Source organism: Pleurodeles waltl, chromosome 9 (genome assembly GCF_031143425.1).
Source record: "Pleurodeles waltl isolate 20211129_DDA chromosome 9, aPleWal1.hap1.20221129, whole genome shotgun sequence".
Taxonomy (NCBI): Eukaryota; Metazoa; Chordata; class Amphibia; order Caudata; family Salamandridae; genus Pleurodeles; species Pleurodeles waltl.
Genome location: NC_090448.1, coordinates 137,472,045 through 137,493,318, shown reverse-complemented (window position 1 = coordinate 137,493,318; position 21,274 = coordinate 137,472,045). Strand labels below are relative to the sequence as shown.

Sequence of the window (21,274 nt, the reverse complement as noted above, 5' to 3'; positions counted from 1 at the left end):
TGCAATCGAGCCCAAGAATGGACACATGTCATCACTGGTGTCTTTACTCACAAGTGGGGCAACTTTGCAACATGTTCATTTAGTTGTCATGATAATCATTGCATGTATAGTGACAGACACATCCCAATTAGAATGGACCACAGTCCTGAGAGGAGCCCAAGAATCAACACGTCAGCACTGGTGTCTTTACTCACAAGTGAACCAGTTTTGTAACATGTTCATTTAGTTGTCATGATAACCATTGCATGTCTAGTGACGGGCACATCCTAATTAGAATCGACCACAAACCTGATTCTGTATTGACTAGGCAAGCTGCATTCCATCAATTTTAGTCGGCCTGGTTTAGTGCCAGGCTTGAAGCAAGCACTGCCATCTTGATTACTATTCCTATACTCACCCATTAATCTTGAATTTACAACTCCCTCCAATGAATACAGTAGCTCAGCATCCTTTCTTGAGTGCTAGAATCACATTATGCAAATACTTGACTATAAAGTTTGCCTCTTCCATTTTGAACATTTCATTACTGCTGCAGAGTTAAAAGGATTTCGGCTCATAAAATATTCCTGTCCTGTTTTTTTTCCAGAAGCAAGCCTCTTTGGCGACGGAAAACAGCCTTTTCTGCAGCAACCTTCTGTTGTTAGACAAAGGAAAAACGTGGCATAGAGTGTGGGTAGCGATTCCACGGAGCGAGCCCCTGGTGCTTTACGTACAAGGAAGTGTTCAGGTAAAGGTGGTGTTGGCTGTGGAATGCTGCAATGATGCAAATGAAGTATACAACTTGTTGAAGTGAAATGATGTACTTTCCTAATCCCAGTCCACCTCTCTGCTGCTCTTTGCCAGTTTCTTCAGAGTTCTCACTTTCATAAAAAAACAAAAATTACATTTTCTGCTACTAAATGAAACATTAGTTATCACAAACACACGCTGACTCTCTTCCCCTCTCCTCCTAGTTTTGTCTCTCTCTCTCACCCCCCCCCCCAACTTCACATGAACTATTAATCAACATCCATATTTTAAGCTCTGGGCAATATGGCCTTATTAGGAACACAGAGTTAAGGGGATTCCCTGCACCCCCTGCAGTTCTCCGCCATTTGTGTGCTTAGAGGACTTCTGCTGTTTGCCCATTGCTAGCTGCACAGAGCTATATTAAGTGGTAAATGATTCAACAATGATTTTATCCATGAGTTTTATTCATAAGCATGCAGGGGCTGCCCTAGGTGACTGAAGGTAACCAAAGGGAAGGATGAAATCTCTGAAAGGGCAGCTGCATGGTTAACTGTCAAAATGGCAGCATGTGTGCCTATAGGCATGCCGATAGAATCAACACCACCAAAGACGACTCTCTGAGCTTATATTTTCTACTTGTTTCAGGCAGAGGTGCATGTTCAGTAATGGGAGCAAGCACCAGGTCATGCAGAAATGCTCAGTTTTGCATCAGGCAAGCTGCCAGGCAATGGTCACTCCCCATTTTGAATTCCCAGTCTCTGGAGCAGCTTTGTTTAAGAGTGCCTATCGCCTTATCACTAAAAACAATTTTTGAAAAAAGATTGCCTATCCCCTTCAAATGACTCAAGTTGACCAGGATATTTTTAAGTGCACTCCTTTTCTGCTGCAGTGTTTGCCTTTTGTGGAAATCTGTCAAAAGTGGCAGAAAATGTCACTTTAAAGGGAATAGAATTGATTCATTGTAAAAGTAAATTATGTTTGATTTTGTATTTGTGATGTGAAGGATGGGGCAAGGAACATTTTGATGTTGCAAATGTCTCATTTTTGCCAATGTTCAATGTTGGCTTTTTAGGTAAGGGAGTGCGGAAAATGGTATTGTGTGGAAACTGTGGATTCTTACAGCAAGACCTTATGCTTTCTCAAAACTGAAAGCTTATCTTGCCTGATTAGAGGGAGGCCTGATAGCACAGTTTCAGAAGGTGCTCAATGAAAGGTTTTGCTTTTTGAGTATGGTGAAGCAGAATCCTCTAGGGGATATCCTTCTGTCATTTCACAAGTGCTGTGGTGTTTTTAGACATGAAATTACTGGGATCCATGCTCTGCTAGAAAGGTGCCTGGCCCTATGTGGTTCCTACAGCACCATGGGGGGGAGAAGACAGCTGATATATGCCTCCAATGGCCATGGACACTAGTTCAACTTCTGGGCCACAGCAACCCTGTTTCCATTTGCTACCTGCTCTGAGCAGGTGGTAAATGAAATTGGAATAGGTTGTACAGTTGGGCTCGGAATCGAGTAAGATATGTGGTATTTTGCACTATTCCTTGGCTCATAACCATAACTGTAATTTAACTATGATTTTTAGAGTGAATTTCAAAGCTTTATTTTAAGCATACATTAAGGTTTTATTAGTAGTTGACTGTGTCACTTTAATTGTGTGTTATCGAGTAAATTCCTGTTTTCTTTTTAATTTCATGTGTTGAGATGGAAAATTCCCTTGCATGGTGATAGAAGTGTACCCCTGTCCTGAGTGCCTCAGATGCAATGATATCTCATTCCCTAGTAACGATGTTTGGTCATGAGCAAACATAGATCATGCATGTGTGCAATGACATAGGCCTGTTTCATTGGCTGCAATTTGAAAGCTAAGTAGTGCAAGCACTGTAGTGGCAGCATAATGTGTGTTTGGTAGCACCTCCTGGCCCACTATGGTAAGTGTCTGCTGCTCTATGCTTAACTTACTCTTGGTCTTGATTGGATTGTGTGCAGTGCTGAGGTGTATGTGGTGTATGGTTGCCTGTGAAAAGGTACAGTGCATCGGGAAATAGCATACACAGTTGCATGTGTGTGTTGGAATACATGTGTGCCTGCCAAGTAGGTACAGTGCATCAGAAATTAGCACACATGGTTGTGTGTACGTGTAGGGCTATGTGTGGGCCCGTGAACTGGTACTGTATGTAGGAGATAGCGTGCAGTGTTGTGTGAGCGCACTGGGATTTACAGATGCCAAAGCAAGGGTGCAGTAGATTGAATGCTCTGCGTGCGTGTGTATGTGTGTGTGTGTTTGCAAGAGACACAAAACATGGAAGTCACTGAGTGCCATTTTGGGAGGCACAGGGCTTGCTAGAGGAGGAGGCAAAGATAAAGGTTTCCCCCAGATAGATTTTGTATTGCTGCTTTCTTGAGAGCTGGGACACACATTGGAGGAAGGAAATGCTAGCGTCTTCTGTACACATCCATAGGGGCACTTTAATTCTGAAGAGGTCACTGATCAAAGAGTCCTGGGTCCGTCTGATGATGAAGTTGGGTTGATAAGATAAATAAAAAGAGTGGGCTTTGCCCTTTGGTAATGTTTTGATGCACATATCACTGAGGCTGATGTCCAGGATTAAAGCTCTAGTCACTCTTCTGACCTGTACTTGGGGCCATCAAGATTGAAGCCTGTCCAGCTGTGACAGACTGGTCTCTGGAGAAAGAGTGTTAGCCCTGGATTCCTTGGAATGGTTTCCCTAACGTTTTGTTTTCAGATCTCCTGATTTTGCTGACTTTGTTTTTGCCAGCCTTAGGACTCTGTGCACATTACCACTGCTAACCAGTGCTTCTGCTTTTTCCCTAAAATGTGGTAACATTGGCATATACTGCATTGACATATTTAATCTACTTAGAAGTCCCTAGTAAAGTGCACTGATTGTGCCACCCACGTAATTAGCCCCTTAAACATGTCTCCAGCCTGTCATTGCAGAGCCTGTGTGTGCAGTTTTGAACTGCCATTTCAACCTGGCAAATTAAAACTTTTGCCATGCCCAAACCTTCCTTTTTAATACTTATACGTTCACCCCTAAGGTAGGCCCCAGCTAGTCCCAAGGGGAAGATGCAGTGTATTTAAAAAGTTGAACATGTACTTTAAAGTTTTACATTTCCTGGTAGTGAAAAACCCTTAAATTCATTTTTCACTACTGCAAGGCCTATCCCTCCCATAGGATAACATTGGAGTTGCTTCTATAACCTTTTATAAGTATACCTTCCAATTGGTAAGAGATAGAATTTCCAAGTTTGGTGTCTCTGGAGATAAAATTTAAAATTACAACATATGGTGAAGTTGGATTTTAAATTGCAATTCTGAAAATGCCACATTTAGAAAGTTGCCATTTTCTTACTTCAGACATTTGGTGCCTGCTGCCTGTGTCTGCTCACATGTCTGGGTTGGGGTGACAGCTGGGCTTTTGGTGTTCCTCCTAGACAGCTACACATGATGGAAGCTTAGGTGTGACCTAATGAGCCTCAATATGTCATACTGGGGGGAGGCGCTGGGCACAGCCTCACTTACACCTGAATGAGGTGTGTCCTAGCCACACAAAAAGGGCTGCATAACACCCTGTAGTGAGTCTGGAGCCAGAGCAGGAAGGACAGGGACTATGTGCACTTCAAAGGTGTATCTTTGAAGTCTCCCCCACTTCAAAGGCACAACTGGGGGTATAAATACTAGACCTCTGACACCATCACTTAAGTACACTTTTGGACCTGTGGATACTCTGCCAGTAAGGAGGTCTGCTGAAGGACTGCCACTCTGTTGGACTACTATTCTGATTGACTCCTTCTTTGCTGTGCTGACCTGTTGCTTGCTGCCCTACTGCCTGGGAATGAGAAGGACTGGACTTGCATCTCTCCAGCCCTAAACCCAGAATGAATCCAGTGGCTAGCTGGCTGGCCTCCTGATATGAGGTGTAAGAAACATAAAAGACTTCCACACTGAACTCTGTCATCTTTGAGTCTACCCTGCCAAGTGGTGCCAGCCCAGTCCTGGACCCTTGGAGGAAGGGGGCCTAAGGTGTTTGCTCCAGCAGAACCAACAGGTCGCCCCATATTGGGACTGAAGCATCACTTTCAGGAATGCCTCTGCGTGATACTTATTCTGTCGCAAACTCCTCACATCCCTCATTGACTGCAGCCTCGACGATGAAGCTACTGCTCTGCATCACAGCCTCAGCACTCATCGGAACCGATGGATCGCTTCAGCTGTGCAACGCATCCCCACCACCAGACTTTTCATTGCCAGCCCGGCCAGGCCAATAAGATCTTACACTACAGACTCACCACAGCCTCACTGTGTCTCAGAACCAGCGCATGGGATCGGCTGCAGGACACATCTTTGTTTCGGATCCATGCAATCCTCTGCAACTAGGATTTAAGGTACTTTGGTTCAGCAGGCCTACCTGGGTCCTCCATCGTGGTTGGCCTGAACATTTGACTTTGTCATGATCAGATATCCCCAGTTGGCACTTTTTGCTTCTAAGTGCTATTCTGCAATTTATTATTTAAAAAATCATAACTTACATTCTACTAATTAAATTTTTGTCATTTTGGTCTTGTTCTATTTATTAAAAAAAAGAAAAAAAAAAAAATCCGGGGCTCATACCCCAGTCAGCCAATCTCTTAAAGTAAGGATGCCACCATTTACGAGTTTTTCACTCAATCACAAGGAGAGAAAAATGCAATGCGCAGAGGGTACTCTGCAAAGTCTGCTAGCAGATGTTAAGTAGTGGACTGATAGCTGTACCCTTTAGAGGGGAGGAGCCAAGATGGCGACCGGGAAGGACGCTTCGTAAAGCGCTCCGTCTCGGGCTCGCCTCCAAAACGATTGCGGGGCACCCTGGGGTCGCCAATATCCTCATACAGAGGAGTAACCCGCTCTAGGAGCCTCTCTCCCCTTGCTGACGGCCACGGGGGCGCTGGGGCGGCTGAGTGGAGGAGCCGCCGAGGGACAACATCGCCTCAGGACTGCGGCCGCCATTTTGCCTCGGCGCGAGGCTCGGAGCTCCGTCCCGGAGCCCCTGAGGTGAGGTGGGGGTGCGGCGGTGGGGGGATCCCGTTGAGGGAGGGCAGCGGACCTGCCTCGGGGCTCTCCCCCCCCCCCCTCTACCGCTGGACAACCCTCTCCACTGTCGTGGTGGGGAGGGGCGGTGGGACGGTGAAGCCGTGATTGGGGACCTTGGGCGGTTCCCCCCCCCTTGGCCTGCGTTCTGGCTGCAAGGCGTGCCCCCCCCCTTCGATTTAGGGGGGTCGCGCAGTAAAAGTCACGGGGCTGAACGGAGGAGCCGCCGAGGGACGACATCGCCTCAGGACTGCGGCCGCCATTTTGCCTCGGTGCGAGGCTCGGAGCTCCGTCCCGGAGCCCCTGAGGTGAGGTGGGGGTGCGGCGGTGGGGGGATCCCGCTGCGGAAGGGCAGCGGACCTGCCTCGGGGCTCTCCCTCCCCCCCCCCCCTCTACCGCTGAACAACCCTCTCCACTGCTGTGGTGGGGAGGAGCGGAGGGGCAGTGAAGCCGTGATTGGGGACCTTTGGCGGTTCCCCCCCCCTTGGCCTGCGTTCCGGCTGCAAGGCGTGCCCCCCCCTTCGACTCAGGGGGGTCGCGCAGTAAAAGTCACGGTGCGCATCTGGAGCCCTGGCGGTTTGCTCTACACGCCCCCCTGGTCACTCCTAGTGGCTCCTGCAATTCATGAACGTCTGCGGGCTACGAGTGGGGCCCCCCCCGAAGTATATTATGACTCCACCATTCCCCCGGTAAGAGGAGCAGAACCCTGCATGGAAGCCCAATTGGAAGTGAGTGCATATGGCAATTGACCTTGTGAGGGTGGGGGACCCACGCCCAGGCCCTGAATCGTTGGAGCCGACATGATGGGCATATTGGATTGACTTCGGAGATCATCCCGCTATCCGTCGCCCCCCCGCTGGCGCCGGGTGAGGGACCTGGAAACGGGCAACCAAGCAGGAACTCATTTCGTGGAATATTAGGCAGTTTGTAATCCAAAAAACTTAAAGCGCATGACGGTGGGGATCCGTGAGTACACACAGCCCTCCATATCCGTCCAACCTGGGGCTCGAGGAGCTCATGTAAGCGCAGTAGAAACAGAGACCCATAAATCGAGTCAAAATGGCCGGGAGATCAAAATCAGCGAGGAATCAGGACCGGGGCACGCAGGGACCAGCGCCTGGGGACCAACAACCTACTCCTACCTTACAATCACTGGAATCTACACTTTTGGCCCATTCTACACAATTCGAGAGAGTACTCCAAGCAATTATGGACACTAAAATTTCATTAGAAAATAGAATAGATACGGTATCGCAAGATCTAAATATTCTTAGAGCGGACCACCGCAAATTATCCGAAAAAGTGAAGTCAACGGAAGAGACGCTAAATGACATGTGCCCCAAAGTAACGGACAACCAAAAACAAATTCTCCGCCTGGACCTAGAGGTAAAAACACTGCTGAGGAGAGCAGAAGAGGCGGAGGGAAGATCACGCCGCAACAACATACGGTTTCTTGGTCTCCCGGAAAAATCAATAGAACAAAACACAGAGATTCAACTGGAACAGTGGTTAGCCAAAGAGGTCCTGAACGGAGCCCCGTCAAAATTCTTCTCAGTAGAAAGAGCACACAGGACTCCCGGGCGCCCCCCAGTACCGGGCCAGTCCCCAAGACCGCTGATAGCCAGGTTCCTGAACTTTAGAGACCGGGATGCGATACTGCAACAATTCCGCAGCAATGGTCCATTTCAATATGAGGACTCCACTGTTCACGCTTACCCAGACTTCACTCAGGAAGTGCAAAGACAACGCAACTCCTTTGCTCAAATTAAGCAACGTCTCCGTGAACATGACATAAAGTATGCTCTGCTATTTCCCGCTAAATTAAGAGTACTAACAGATGAACGCACCCACGTGTTCACATCTCCGGAAGACGCTTGGACATGGCTACATGCCAAGGGGTTTGCCCAACCCCGAGAAGAAACCGGTATTAACGACAACTGGTCCACAGCATCCAATCGGAAACGCCCCAAAAGACGACCCGGGGGTCAACCTACGGAGAAACAGGCTGCGGAAGAGAGAGCCAGGGTCCTGAAGGAAACTCCCCTGCTGACACAAAATGCTTTTGAGACACTCAGAACCCATCCGGAGGAGGGTTCGGAATCGGATTCAATAAGCTCGGATTCCACACTGACGGGGTCGCTGAAAGGCCCAGAGATTACTCCCCGGACTGCGGACATACTCTGAACAACTGATGCTGACCCACCACCAGGGCGGGACCCGCTGCCACAGAAGGAGAACAGGATTGAATATTGTGTGTCCCGCCGACAGCGGCTGGATATATCGCTTGAAATTATGTATCCTTGTTTCTCTGCTTTCAGAGTCAACTCCTGTATTTAGCCTGCGTGTAATTGGAGGTGACGCGCGGCAGGGGAGGGTTGGCTTGCTGCGCCCCGGGGATGCCCCACACAACTTGCAGGCTGAATCTGCAGAAGGATGCGAGCCCCTATAATGAGCCGCACCCGGATAGTATTATAGCTCCCCCGCAGGCATCCACACGGACACTGCCTAGGTCGCACCTCTCTGGGGTGTGCGTTTGTTTTTTTGTTGGTTCACAGTTGGGGTTGGGATCCAGTTGGGGAGGGAGGGAGGGTAATTACCAGTTTGTACACCGCAGGTCTGCGCATAACACAAGACACATAGATGGAGGTTGGGGAACGGGCTGTAGTGGCGATGGGGAGGGGGAGGACTGCTTGGACCCCATCAGGGACCAGACTGTTAGATGCACCACTACGAAACAAACATGGCCCAGCAAACAGCCCACAACGTAAGCAAATATATCATAGTCACCTGGAATGTCAGGGGTCTAGGGAACCACAGAAAAAGGTCCAGGGTGCATGCAAGACTCAAACGCCAGGGCACACACATTGCAATTTTACAAGAAACCCACCTACTGGACCCAGACTTACAAGAACTGCGGAATAGATGGGGAGGTCAGATCGTAGGCACATCTTATTCAACCTTTGCGAGGGGGGTCCTGATATGGATGGCAGGGAGTGTTCCATTTCTTCTAACATCATACAGGATAGACCAGGGAGGTAGGTACGTGGTGGTGGAGGGTAAATTAGACGGAAAACAATTGTCACTCATAGGAGTATATGCCCCGAACACTGCGTTGCCTGTGTTCCTGAACACGCTCACCCCAGCTCTATTGACTAACCCTGCAGCACCTGCAATATGGGGTGGTGATTTCAATAATACGCCGGACCTGACATTGGATAGGTCAAGCCCCCCCACACATTCAGCGGCCAACAGACGCCCCGGGTGCCCACTGGTGACATGGGCCAGTGACATGGGTCTCTGCGATTTGTGGCGCATGAAGCACCCGCAGCGCAGAGAATACTCATTTTACTCAGTACCACACAAAGTATACACTAGGATAGATCTGCTATGGGGTACCCGGGACATTTGCACAGTAACCAACGGGATTGAATACTTAGCTAAGTCACTATCAGACCACTCACCGCTTAAAATAACTTTAGATTGGGGCAGGAGGCGACAAGCGATCCCAACCTGGAGATTACAAGTGGAAGCGTTGCAGGACCCTGCATTTAAAGACGCTTTGAGTACAGCGCTCAAGCAGTACTGGGAATTGAATGCTGGCACTACAAGCTTAAGAGCAGTAGAGTGGGACGCACATAAAGCAGTGACCCGCGGGCACTGCATTTCCACTACATGGGGGTTAAGACGCACACTCCATGCAGAGGTTACCAAACTGGAAAAGAAACTAAGAGCACTAGAAAACGCAGTAGCCCGCAGCGAAACACCATATACGTCATTAAAAGATGCGCGCGCAGAATACGCAGCTGCAGACGCCACACTACGCCTACATGACTACAAATATCACTTGACCAGATTACAAGCGGAAGGCGACAGATCGGGTAGGCTGCTCGCATGGCTCCTGCGGGAGGAACGGCAATGCCCCCCAATAGGGGCAATAGTGTTAGGCGTAGGCGCAATAGCAACCACACAGGATGAAATTAATGATGCGTTCAGGAAATACTACACACAGCTATACAGCACACGCACATCATGCACCCCCCAACAACTCGAGTCCTTTTTGGTGGAATCCTCTCTGCCCCAACTCACACAAAATGACAGGGAGACATTAGAGGCCCCCATCACACTAGGAGAACTAAATAAGGCTCTTGAACAACTACCTAGAAATAAAGCTCCAGGGGCAGACGGCCTGCCATCAGAATACTACTCCACTTTTGCAACACACCTGGTCGCACATCTCCTAAAAGTCATGGAAGAAGCAGAGATCAAGGGAAGTCTCCCCCCCACAATGAGAGAGGCAATGATAGTGGTCCTCCCGAAACAGGGGCGAGACCCCACTGACGTTAGGTCCTATAGACCCCTGTCTCTACTAAATCTAGATTGCAAACTACTTGGCAAAATACTAGCCAACAGGCTAGCTCCTCATATGCACACTTTAGTACACGAAGACCAGAATGGATTTATCCCAAAACGCAACACCTTTCTCAGCATTCGTAGGCTACTAAGCGTAATGGGCGATACCCCCCCGAGTGCATCTGAGGAAGCAGTGATCTCGCTAGACATCGAAAAAGCATTCGACACACTAGAATGGGACTTCCTGTTTGCCACCATGCAGCGAATGGGCATAGGCCCAAAATTTATAAGATGGGTACGCATACTGTACACCAACCCGCAGGCCAGGGTGAAGACAGGAGGAGTCATATCAGAGAGCTTCCCAATTAGCAGGGGAACAAGGCAGGGCTGTCCCCTTTCCCCCCTGTTGTTCGCCCTGGCGATGGAACCACTGGCCGCGCGTGTCCGTGCAAAAACAGAAGAATGGGGGGTGGTAAGGAACGGCACATCCCACGTCATATCATTGTATGCAGATGATGCTTTGATCTATATACGCAGTGTTGGGGAGGCACTGCCCCCGGTGATGTCATTGCTACGCGAGTTTGGAGAGATATCGGGCTTGATAGTTAATTGGGGGAAATCCTGTATATTCCCACTGGTTGGCCGGTCCCCAGCGAGACGAGAGAACACTTCACCAGGCCCATTAAAATGGTGCTTCGACACATTCAAATATCTCGGGGTTAACGTCTATCACAGTGCTGAAGACCTCAGGGATGGCAACCTGGGGAGAGCGGTGACATCTATAAAGAGCTCATTGCGTTTCTGGAATAAATTACCGCTCTCACCATTGGGAAAAGTTGCCATAGCCAACATGCTAGTGCTGCCCAGGCTGCTATATCACTTCGCTGCCCTGCCGATCATAATTCCTAAAAGTTTCTTCAACAGTTTAAACTCTGCATTGGTGCAGCTGGTATGGGGTGATGGCAGAAGGCGAGTCGCACTCAACACACTATATCACCCAGTGGCGGCGGGTGGACTGGGAGCCCCTAACTTTGAGCTCTACTCTGCGGCAGCACAGCTGCAGTGGATCTCAAATTGGATTCATAACTCGGGGTCGGCGGAAGCTGCCTGGCTGGTAACCCGACTCCGGGGAGTCCCCCTGCTTGAGTGGCTCTCGAGCAAGCAAACTAAAAGCACATGCGCAAACCCATTGATGGCAGCAGCACATGCATACTGGAAGAAGTATATTCAAAAAGATGCCAAAAAAATTCACTACTCACCTCTCATACCACTAGAACGAATCCCTGGATGGGTGACAACTGGTTCTCACCTATCCGCAACCTGGATAGAAGCGGGCATAAGCACGGTAGGAGAATGCTTCGAGGAAGGAAAACTAATGTCCTTCGAAGATATACAGGCCCTCACAGAGATCAGCCCAGGGCAATTTCTGACATACCACGCTATATGTCATGCAATTAGAGGTACAAGGGGGCCCGGGGACGCTGAGCCAGACATCTCAATAAACCTACACCATATGCTGAGCTACGACACACGTGAAAAAGTAGTCTCAAATACATACAAACTACTAAATAAGCCCCCGGAGTCTAATCTGCAGAAAGCCCGAGAAAGGTGGAATGCCGTACTGCCTGACCCGATCACAGAGACAGAATGGTCAAAAGCCCTGAGCCACACACGCGAGGTCTCAAGGAACCCCAGATTCCGATACACACAATTTAATTACTTACATCAGACTTATTTAGCGCCAGCCAGAATTAAACGTATGTTCCCTGGTTCGGACCCAACTTGCCCTAGATGTAAAACCCCAGCAGCACAGTTTTATCATATGGTCTGGGAGTGTCCGCAGGTAAGGGGGGAGTGGACCGCGCTGACCACTGCACTGTCGGAAATGACTGGCCTGGGCTTGGACGCGAACCCCAAATCCTGTCTACTTGGCCTCAGGACCAGAACAAAAAGGAGCAAATTTATGCACAGATTCGTAGACCTGGCTTATGCAATGTACAAAAGACTAATAGCCATGAACTGGAAGGCCTCTAAGGCCCCTGACCATGGAGCTTGGCTCGCTCTTACGCTTCGCTGGACACGTGCTGAATATCAGGTACTAACGAAACTGGCGCGAGGTGGTCCTCGACACTCGGGCTGTGAAACCTGGGGCACATTGGTCTCCAAACTAGAAACAAAGAATGACGAAAAACCTCCCTGAATAGCAGTCAGACGCGATAACATAGACAATTGTAGGTTTCACCCCGGTTGCAATACCACAGTAATCATGAGTAGCGCACACACCTGCCAATGGTGCCTAAGCACAGATATAAATACACTGCACCCCCAAATACACACTAGCCAATTAATACACACAGCCCATCGTCCCCAACTAGTAAACTCAGGGTCTTCAGAAGTTAAGTTGCCCCTTCCCCCGCCCCCCGCTCTCTCCCGTCCATCTTAGGGTTCGCCCTGAACTAGAACTCTTGCAGGCATCGAAACCTCCGCACGAAAGATAGTATCAAACGCGCGAACTAGCAATGCCTGTAAGTACAGACATAAAAGCGCGGATCTAGCGGTGTACGAAAGTTATTGGTTGTTTGTTAAATCTAATAAATAAGCGCCCAGCAAACTATTATAACTGTAAACATCCTATCACTGCTGCTAAATGGATGCATCGAAATGTTTGATTTTATTGAAAATTTAATAAAAATATGTTAAAAAAAAAAGCTGTACCCTTTAGAACTTTGCTGGTATACAGTTGAATAAACATCCTGTAATGAAGTATGAAAAGGAGTATTTGAGGTTCCAGTGAGAAAAGATAATAAACCCACACACCTGAAAGCCTTGGAGAACAATTAATGCAAAATGTTCTTGCACAGGTTCTGCAGTAACCTTTATAGGATAACAAACTCCTCCTGAAAGGCTTTTTGTTGTATTGTATGATGTGCAAAACAGATATGTGATGCAGAGACTAGAACTGCAGGATTTGGAACAAGAAGAGGGAAGTGCACTACACAGATTTCTACCAATACAGAACACAAAAATGTTCAAAGTTGATTTATCATCAAAGTTCAAGATCAAAAAACTCAAAAAATCTTGAAATCCCAAAACATCAAAAATGCTACAATAAAAAAGATTCATTTGGGAAACATTCATAAAACCCAACAAAACAGTGTGTCTTTCTCAACTCATAGGCCCTGAAGACCACCTGTGGCACGCTATGCACAGTGCCTGGCTGAAGACCAGCTCTTGTGGTCGATATCCACGGCAAGAGGATGGCCCCCAACTGTTTTTTAAACTGCAGCTATGGTAATTACAAACAAGCATGTTTGAGCATTGAGAAAATAATGAGGGGTATCCAGGTGTGTAAAGCGGTTCAGACAACAACATGTGAAGTTGTAGAGACTTACATTCCAGATAATATAGCGCTTTCATTAGAACAATGGGGTAAGAGGATTGTGGCTACGGAAAGCAGTCCCATACATATGTTGAGTTGTGTTAGTCCCAGGTGTCCCATGGTAGCCGGTGTAATGTGTATTAACCTCTGGTGTCAACTGTGGAGGTGATAATGAGAACTGGGAAACTTGCGAGTGGAGGTGAATAACAAGGGAACTGGTAGCACAAGCAATTTTTTTTGAGGAAGCAAGCGATTGGAAAGGGAGGTACATGGGTGAAGGGTGGTAAGTAACAGGAATAGTCAGGGTGGGACTGGCCAGGGAGCCCACCCAGCCTCTCTAGCATTGCCAGGGGAATGAAGGATGTGTGACTTGTACGATCGGGGCATGAACCTGGTGATGTTGATGGTCAAGGGGGAGAGGTAAGACAGTCACAGGGGATCATGGGAAAGAGGGAGGATCAATTCAGATCTGTTCTCGAATTTGGGTAAGCATGGTATTCCAGGCCACTGTGAACAGGTGCTTCCGGAGGCCGCAGGCCTCTTCCCAGAGCGGTGCTTTCGGCGTCTCCACATCGGAAAAGTACTCTATGCCATTGGGAGACATTAGGCTCTCCAGGGCATAGTGAGACAACAGTAAAGCAAGGGTGGCAAAGCATGACTGGACTTTGTGGTTCTTTCTCCAATTAATATTGAGGGTCACAAGTTCAGTGAAGGTTGCTAGTTTGGCATGAATTGTGTGCCAGTATACAGTGATATTAGGGCATGACCAAAGCATATGTGGAGGACAGCTGACTGGGCCTGGTATCTGGGGTTTGAGAGGTGGGCTGTAGGACAAAGTTGATTTAGACAAGAAGGCGTGAGGTATGCCCTGTGGGTCACCATGTACTGAATGTTTTTGAAGTGTTACAGAAGATGTTCTAAGGGGATTCCAGGGCTTTGTCCCATTCAGTTTTGTGAAGGGGGTGTGCCATATCCTCCTCCTAGTTGTGGACTGAGTCAGGGGAGTACCTGTATGTCTTCTTATGGCCTTATATACCCATTCCACCTGGTAGGGACCTGTTCCTTGTCTATCATGTGTCATAGAGCTCATACCATTGCCAGTAGTTGACCCTGTAATAAGTACTGGGCGGGGGTTAATGTTGTGATCTTGGCATAATTAGTCAAATGGAACAAGATGGCCATTATGGAAGAGATTGTCCACTGTTTCCAAAGAGGATTCTTGCAACATAGTCAGTTGGTCGACCCATTAAACGTTCCAGGGGAATTACAGGGGAGTAAAGTCTTGTGAGTTTGGTGGTCTTGGCCAGACACTGCCAGGCCACCCAAACATGGAGAGACCAGGAGTATTGCAGTCTTGTGGTGGGGTGTACCAGTTGGTGAATGATATTTTGGGGGATAGGGCCTTGCCCAGCTCTGGTCTCATATAGATTCTGTCCAGCTAACTATCGGGATACCTACTAGAGCTGTTCCACCAGGAATAGGACTCAAAAGAGGGGCTACCCACACAGTGTCTACAGTCCTTGGCCATCTCCTGCGCTCAATCCACTCCTGGTTACTAAACACCACTACAGGACCCATGCGGTCTGGCCAGACATCACACCTTATGACCAACACCTACTGCCCATGGGCAAAAACTTGCATAGGGTTGTCCACCAGCTGTGCGTGGCCTCCAACCAGGCTCTGTATTCCATTAGCGCACCCTGCCAACCACCACAGCCCAGCCCCAAAAGCCAAACACCATTGTGACTGGGCAAAGGCTATAAGAAGCAGGGAAGGGATTGTATTCACATAAGAAGGATGGGATATATAACCATGTCAGAGCCCTTTTCAGAGGGCCATGAGACAAGCAGGAGCTACTGTGACCAAACATGGTGGTTGAGGCCTTTTACTCCAAACGTCACAGGGCCCTGTTGACTCTAGGCTCTGAGCAATTGACCCATCTAGCCCTTCAGCACCTGACACTCAGTGGTAGTGCGGGTCAAGCAGTCCAAGGATGTCTTGGGAGAAGGTATGTGTAAGGTGAGCGCAAACTCACAAATCAAAGTATGCCCAGCTACCCTAATAAAGGAATGTCAAGTCCAATACTTATTTTATGTAAAGGGCGTATTTAACTATTAAAATAAAGTAGAAATACAAAACGGTTCAAACAATATACACAGTCTTCTTAAGGTAGACTCGCTAGTGTTACCTGGGTCAGCTCCTGCCCCACTTCCACATCTACAGATGATTATTCCCTGTTCACATGTGGTGACATCCAAGCTAGGCCTTGCCAGTGAGTTTGAGTCTTAGAAGTACTAATATGGCTTTTGAGCAAAATGCCATATTTCTCCATACCTTGGCTGTCAGTCAGAGTGAATTCCCCCAGGACCTGGACAACTGTTATCAGGCTTACCTGTACTCCCCTGAATGGAGGTCCAGAATCCTGAGGCAGGCATTCTTGACCTGCCATGGAATGTGTGGTGGCAGATGTCCACAATGCTCCTCCGATCCACTAGGTGATTATGACAGCACACTGTCTTTGGGCAATGGCCTTTTCCTGGACTGTAGCCCCTTCCTGACCTGCAGGGGGTCTTCACAGCCCACACAGAGTGGCAGCTCTTAGTCTTACTCACAATCCCCTTCTGGCAAATGAGGATCATTTAGCAGCATTGATTTGGCAACAGCCCTCTCCAGTTCCCAGCACAGCCCAGGGCAGAGAGTTCTTCTCTTTGCTTAGACCACCCTGGCATGAGGGGATCATACCACACACACAGGCACACCCTATTGGTGCAGCTGTCCAGTCCTCTCCACAGCCCCCACCTGGCATATGGGGGACACACAGCACACATGGGGAGACAACTCAATTGGTACACTGGTGTCGATGGATCTGAATCTTACACACTGCACCCAGAACCCTCATGGTAGGACCCACACTGGACCTCACTCCCTCCAGGCAATCTCTTTCTCTTCATAGGGTTCACTGGTCTTGGGCCAGGCAGACGCAGGTGCTCTAGGCTCCTGGGAAGTGTTTTTGATTCTCCTGGGTGATGTCCCCACACCTAGTTGGGGAAACTGGCAGACTCTAGGTCCTTAGTCCTGGTCACAACAGGCACACCTCATGTTGAGCTTCTCCATGATGATGTACAGCTTCATTGTGACAATTTTGGGCACTCAACTGCCCTTTTTATAATCTGTTTCCAGATGCACTTTTGATTTAAGCCCTCATTACAACATTGGTGGTATTGACCTCCTACCGCCACTATAACGGGTGCCAACATACCGCCGCTATGGCTACCAGCCGGCAGCGCGTATCATGACCGCCGACGGTATTCTACCAGAAATCTGGCAGAACACTGTCGCCATGACCATGCTGACAGCAGCACCACACGCCAGCAAAACACCACCGACTGTATCATGAGCAACTATACGGCCTGGTGGTGTTTTGCTGGCGGAGCAGCAGCGCCGTGGACCGTCTCCAGCCGGAGGACCCCCTGCATGCAGGAAAGTCGGGTTCTTCGTCTGGAGAGGGGGGTAGAGGGTGTTGCGTGTATGTGTTGCATGTTTTGGGATGCGTGCATGTGGGCGTGAGTCACGTTGGATGCATGCGTGAATGAGTGATTGTGAGTGTTGTGGATGCATGTGTGTGACAAGGTATGTTGGTGTGTGTTGTAGTCTGTGGGCATGTATGTGTGCATGCATGGGTGGAGATGGGTATGCACGTGTGCATGTGTGTATATGGGTGCACGTGTGGGTGTGTATATGTGCGGGGGCAGGAGCGGGTGGGGGAGGACTCTGGGGAAGGGGTGGGGGCGGACGAGAGCCCTATCAGTGCCAGGGAAAGAATTCCGTGGCACTTATACTGCCTACCGCCATGGTTTTCGTGGCAGTACAAAAACCACAAAAACCAAGGCAGTAGGCTGGGTCGTAATCCCGAGGGTGGGAATGTGACGGTCGCCGGGCTGGAGACTGAAGTCTCCAGCCCAGTGGCTGTTACCACCCTGGCAGTCGGTGTGTTAAAGTGGCGGTGTTGGATGGCGGTAACCGACAGGGTCCATAACCCTTTTTTTTTTTTTACCACCGGCCTGTTGGCGGTATTATAGCCACTTTAACACCGACCGCCAGGGTTGTAATGTGGGCCTTAGTGTCTCTATCTTTGAAGTTCATATTCTGAAGGTTGCCCACTTTAAGGTACTCACTCCTTGATTGTGCTCATTGTGAGAAATTGCGTTGTTGGTTGACTGGGGTGTGAGCCCTGGTTAAGCAGCAACCACAGTTGTTGTCGAGGCAATTCAAAAACAAACCCCAAATGAATCTGTGCTCACCATCTGGTAGCTTTGCACAGAGCAGTCCGGCTTAACTTGGAGGCAATATGTAAAGTAGTTGTGCAACACTTCATACAGTAAAACACTGAAAACACGACACAAACAGGATCCCACAGCAGGTTTGAAAAACAGATCTTAATGTAATAAATAAAACGAGACCAGAATGACAAACATCCAATCAGTATAAATGGAGATATGGAATTGTAATGTGCCAACTGTAGATAACTGATTACGCCTGACCATTCAGGTCAACCGCCAAGGGTTGCTTCTGCCAAAGGGTTTATTTTTGCCAGGTTGAAATGGTAGTTTTAAAATGCACAAATAGGCTCTGCAATGGCAGGCCTAAGACATGGTTAAAGGGCTATTTATTTGGATGGCACAATCAGTGCTGCAGACCCACTAGTAGCATTTAATTTACAAGCCCTCGGAACCTGTAGTGCACTTTACTATGGACTTAAAATGTTGTGGGGGGGGCACCACCGTAAGGCTGGCAGGTCTGACCCTTACTATGTTTTTCTGGTCCCTGAACTGTGCAGTACGAAGAGAGTATTAAAATGTTGGCAGAGGAAACAACATGGGTCTACGAATTTGTTAGTGTTAGAAATTGTTTCTCTAGTTGGCAGTCAGTTTATATCCTGTCCATGTAGGGACCCTCACTCTAGTCAGTGTAAGGGAGATACACAGCTCGGATAACCCCTGCTAACCCTCTTCGTAGCTTGGCACAAGTAGGCTTAAATCAGAAGCAATGTGTAAAGTATTTGCACCAACACACACAGAAACACAGTGAAAACACCACAAAAGGACTCCACACCAGTTTAGAAAAATAACCAATATTTCTTTAAATCAAACAAGACCAAAGCAATAAAAATCCAACCTCGGCACAAGCACTACAACGATTTTTCTGATGTGCATACAACAGTGCATGGATTTTCCCTCGCAGGTTACCAGCTTCCACTTCTAAGGGCCCACGGACTGAATTTGGCACCACTTAGCAATTCAGGATATGCAGCAGAAGAACCCAGCATTGGTAGATTAATCTTTGATGTCCCTGAGACTTCAGAACAGGAGGCAAGCTCAGTCCAAGCCCATGGAGAAACTTCACAAGCAGGTTTAAGTCCAATCCTTTCCTTCTTCCCAATGGGAAACTGCACTAAAAAGATATTTAAAGTAAAAAGAGTCTTAATCCATAGAAATCAATGGATGCATTGTTTTAGCACAAAGTGCCTGATATGCATCAAAAATAAAGCCGTACAGGCGAGCGCGCGTCGGAAAAGCAAGCAATGCTTTGATTCCTTACATGCAAGTGAGGCTGTGCATCGATTCTTTCTCAGTCGGATAAACGATGTGTTGATTCTTTCCTCACAGGGAACGGATGCGTCAATTTCCAGACAAGCAGACTCAGGTCTGTGCTGTGAAGATGAAGAGTTTGATGCCCAGGATCGATGCGTGAAAAATTCTGATGCGCTGTGCAAAGGGTCCGTATTGAGAACAGGTGCTGCATCAATTCTTTTGCCGCGAGGCAGGAGCTGCTTCAAATTTTCAGCCACAGGACAGGCACTGCATCGATTTTCCCTCACAGGTTACCAGCTTCCACTTCTAAGGGCCCAGGGACTGGATTTGGCACCACTTAGCAAGTCAGGACTCTCAGCTGAATAGACCAGGCACTGGCAGTTGAAGTCTTTGACCGCCCTTAGACTTCGGGACAGGGGGCAAGCTCTGCCCAAGCCCTTAGAGAAACTTCACAAGCAGGTTTTCAGAAAGCAAAGTCCATTAATTTCCCTCTTCAGGCAGAAGCAGCAGCAGCAGGCCAGCTCAGCAAAGCAACAGGCAGAGTGGCAGGTCCTCCTCAAGCTTCAAAGTCTTCTTCTTGGCATCAGTTCCCCTTGATCCAGACGTAATCTGAAGTTGTGGGGTCAGCAGTCCCATACTCATTTCTGCCTTTGAAGTAGGCAAACTTCAAAGGAAAGTCATTGTAGTGCACAAGACCCTGCCTCTTTCTTGCCCTGCCCCAGACACATTCTAGGGGGTTGGAAACTATATTATCTGAGACAAGGCACATCCCTTTCAAGCGCTGGTGTCAGCTCCTCCCTCCTACCCTAGCTCAGGAAGACTCATTAGGATATGCAGGACACACCTCAGCTCCCTTTGTGTTACTGTCTAGAGTGGATACACAAACAGCCCAACTGTCAGTCTGACCCAGATATGTATTCAGCCGCCATGCAGAGGCACAAAATGGTTAATCTTTTAAGGCCAGGTTTCGCTCTATACACGCTGCACAGCTTCCCCTGTCTGCCACCGTGCCCCCGACCACACCGTCGCTGCTGCAAGTTCGAGGCCCACCACCAACCGCTGGCACCCGCTTGCGCCTCATTCCTGGTATCTAGTGGTTGCTGTAATTATTGTGTGTCCGTCCTGTAATTTGTCTTTGTGTTGTTGGTGCCTATTTTCCACCTTTTGTGCCGTTTCTGTTTTTCTGACTCTGTTTTAGTACTTTTTCTGTTTTTTGACTCTGTTTTAGTGCTTTTTCTGCTTTTTGACCTTTTTCACTGGTTTATCCACTCTCCCGTTCCCGCCGCTGTGTCCCCTGTGGCCCCACCCCCCTCACGCCCCCATTTGCCACCACTCCCCACCTCCCAGCTGCTCCTCCCTCCCACCTCCCCTATGCTCCTCCTTCCCACCTCCCCACCTTAATTGCGGCTGCTGCACGGTGCACAGAGTGACCCCTGACCTGTTTTAAGGCCAGGCTTCAATTTATACACACTGCGCAGCTCCCCCTGTCTGCCACTGTGCCCCCGACCCTGCCCTTGTTGCTGCTGTGAGTTTGAGGCCCTCCACCACCCACAGGCACCCGCCTGTACCTCATCCCTGGTGTCTAGTGTTTGCCGTAAGTATTGTGTGTCCATCCTGTAATTTGTCTTCGTGTAATTTGTGCTGTTTTTCCACCTTTTGTGCCGTTTCTGTTTTAGTGCTTTTTCAGTTTTTTTTACTCTGTTTTAGTGCCTTTTCTGCTTTTTGACCTTTTTCGCCGGTTTATCAACTCTCCCGTTCCTGCCGCTGCATCCCCTGCGGCCCCCCCCTTGCGCCCCTATTTGCCACCGCTCCCTGCCTCCCAGCTGCTCCTCCCACCCTCGTCCCCTTCTTAATGGCGGCTGCTGCGCGGCTGCGCTGGAGGAGCGCCAGAGGCAAGCCCATCTGCACCCATCTGTGCCTAGCGCCAGTCCCCCTGTCCCAGGTGCTCCCCCATGCCGCCAGACGTCACTACACCGCCAAAGAACTCCACGCGCTCAACCCTGGCCAACCCACCGCCTGCATCCAGACCTCCCCTAGACACACCCATGGACCCTTCTCATGCCGGACCTGCAACTTAACCAGCGCTCAAGCCACCAAGCACCACAACAATGCCACCTAAAACAACTACCTTAGCT

At 48.9% G+C, this 21,274-nt stretch overlaps 1 protein-coding gene across 7 annotated transcripts in view; it reads left to right on the top strand.

Annotated features, from left to right (window-relative positions):
* Window positions 1-21,274, top strand: part of FGD3 (FYVE, RhoGEF and PH domain containing 3) — a 554,715-nt gene that overhangs the window by 512,393 nt on the left and 21,048 nt on the right. For all 7 annotated transcript variants that reach the window (XM_069206420.1, XM_069206423.1, XM_069206421.1 and 4 more), the window contains one exon: window positions 587-727. In XM_069206420.1, the coding sequence (XP_069062521.1) occupies window positions 587-727 (141 nt within the window). The remainder of the gene's footprint in view (window positions 1-586; window positions 728-21,274) is intronic.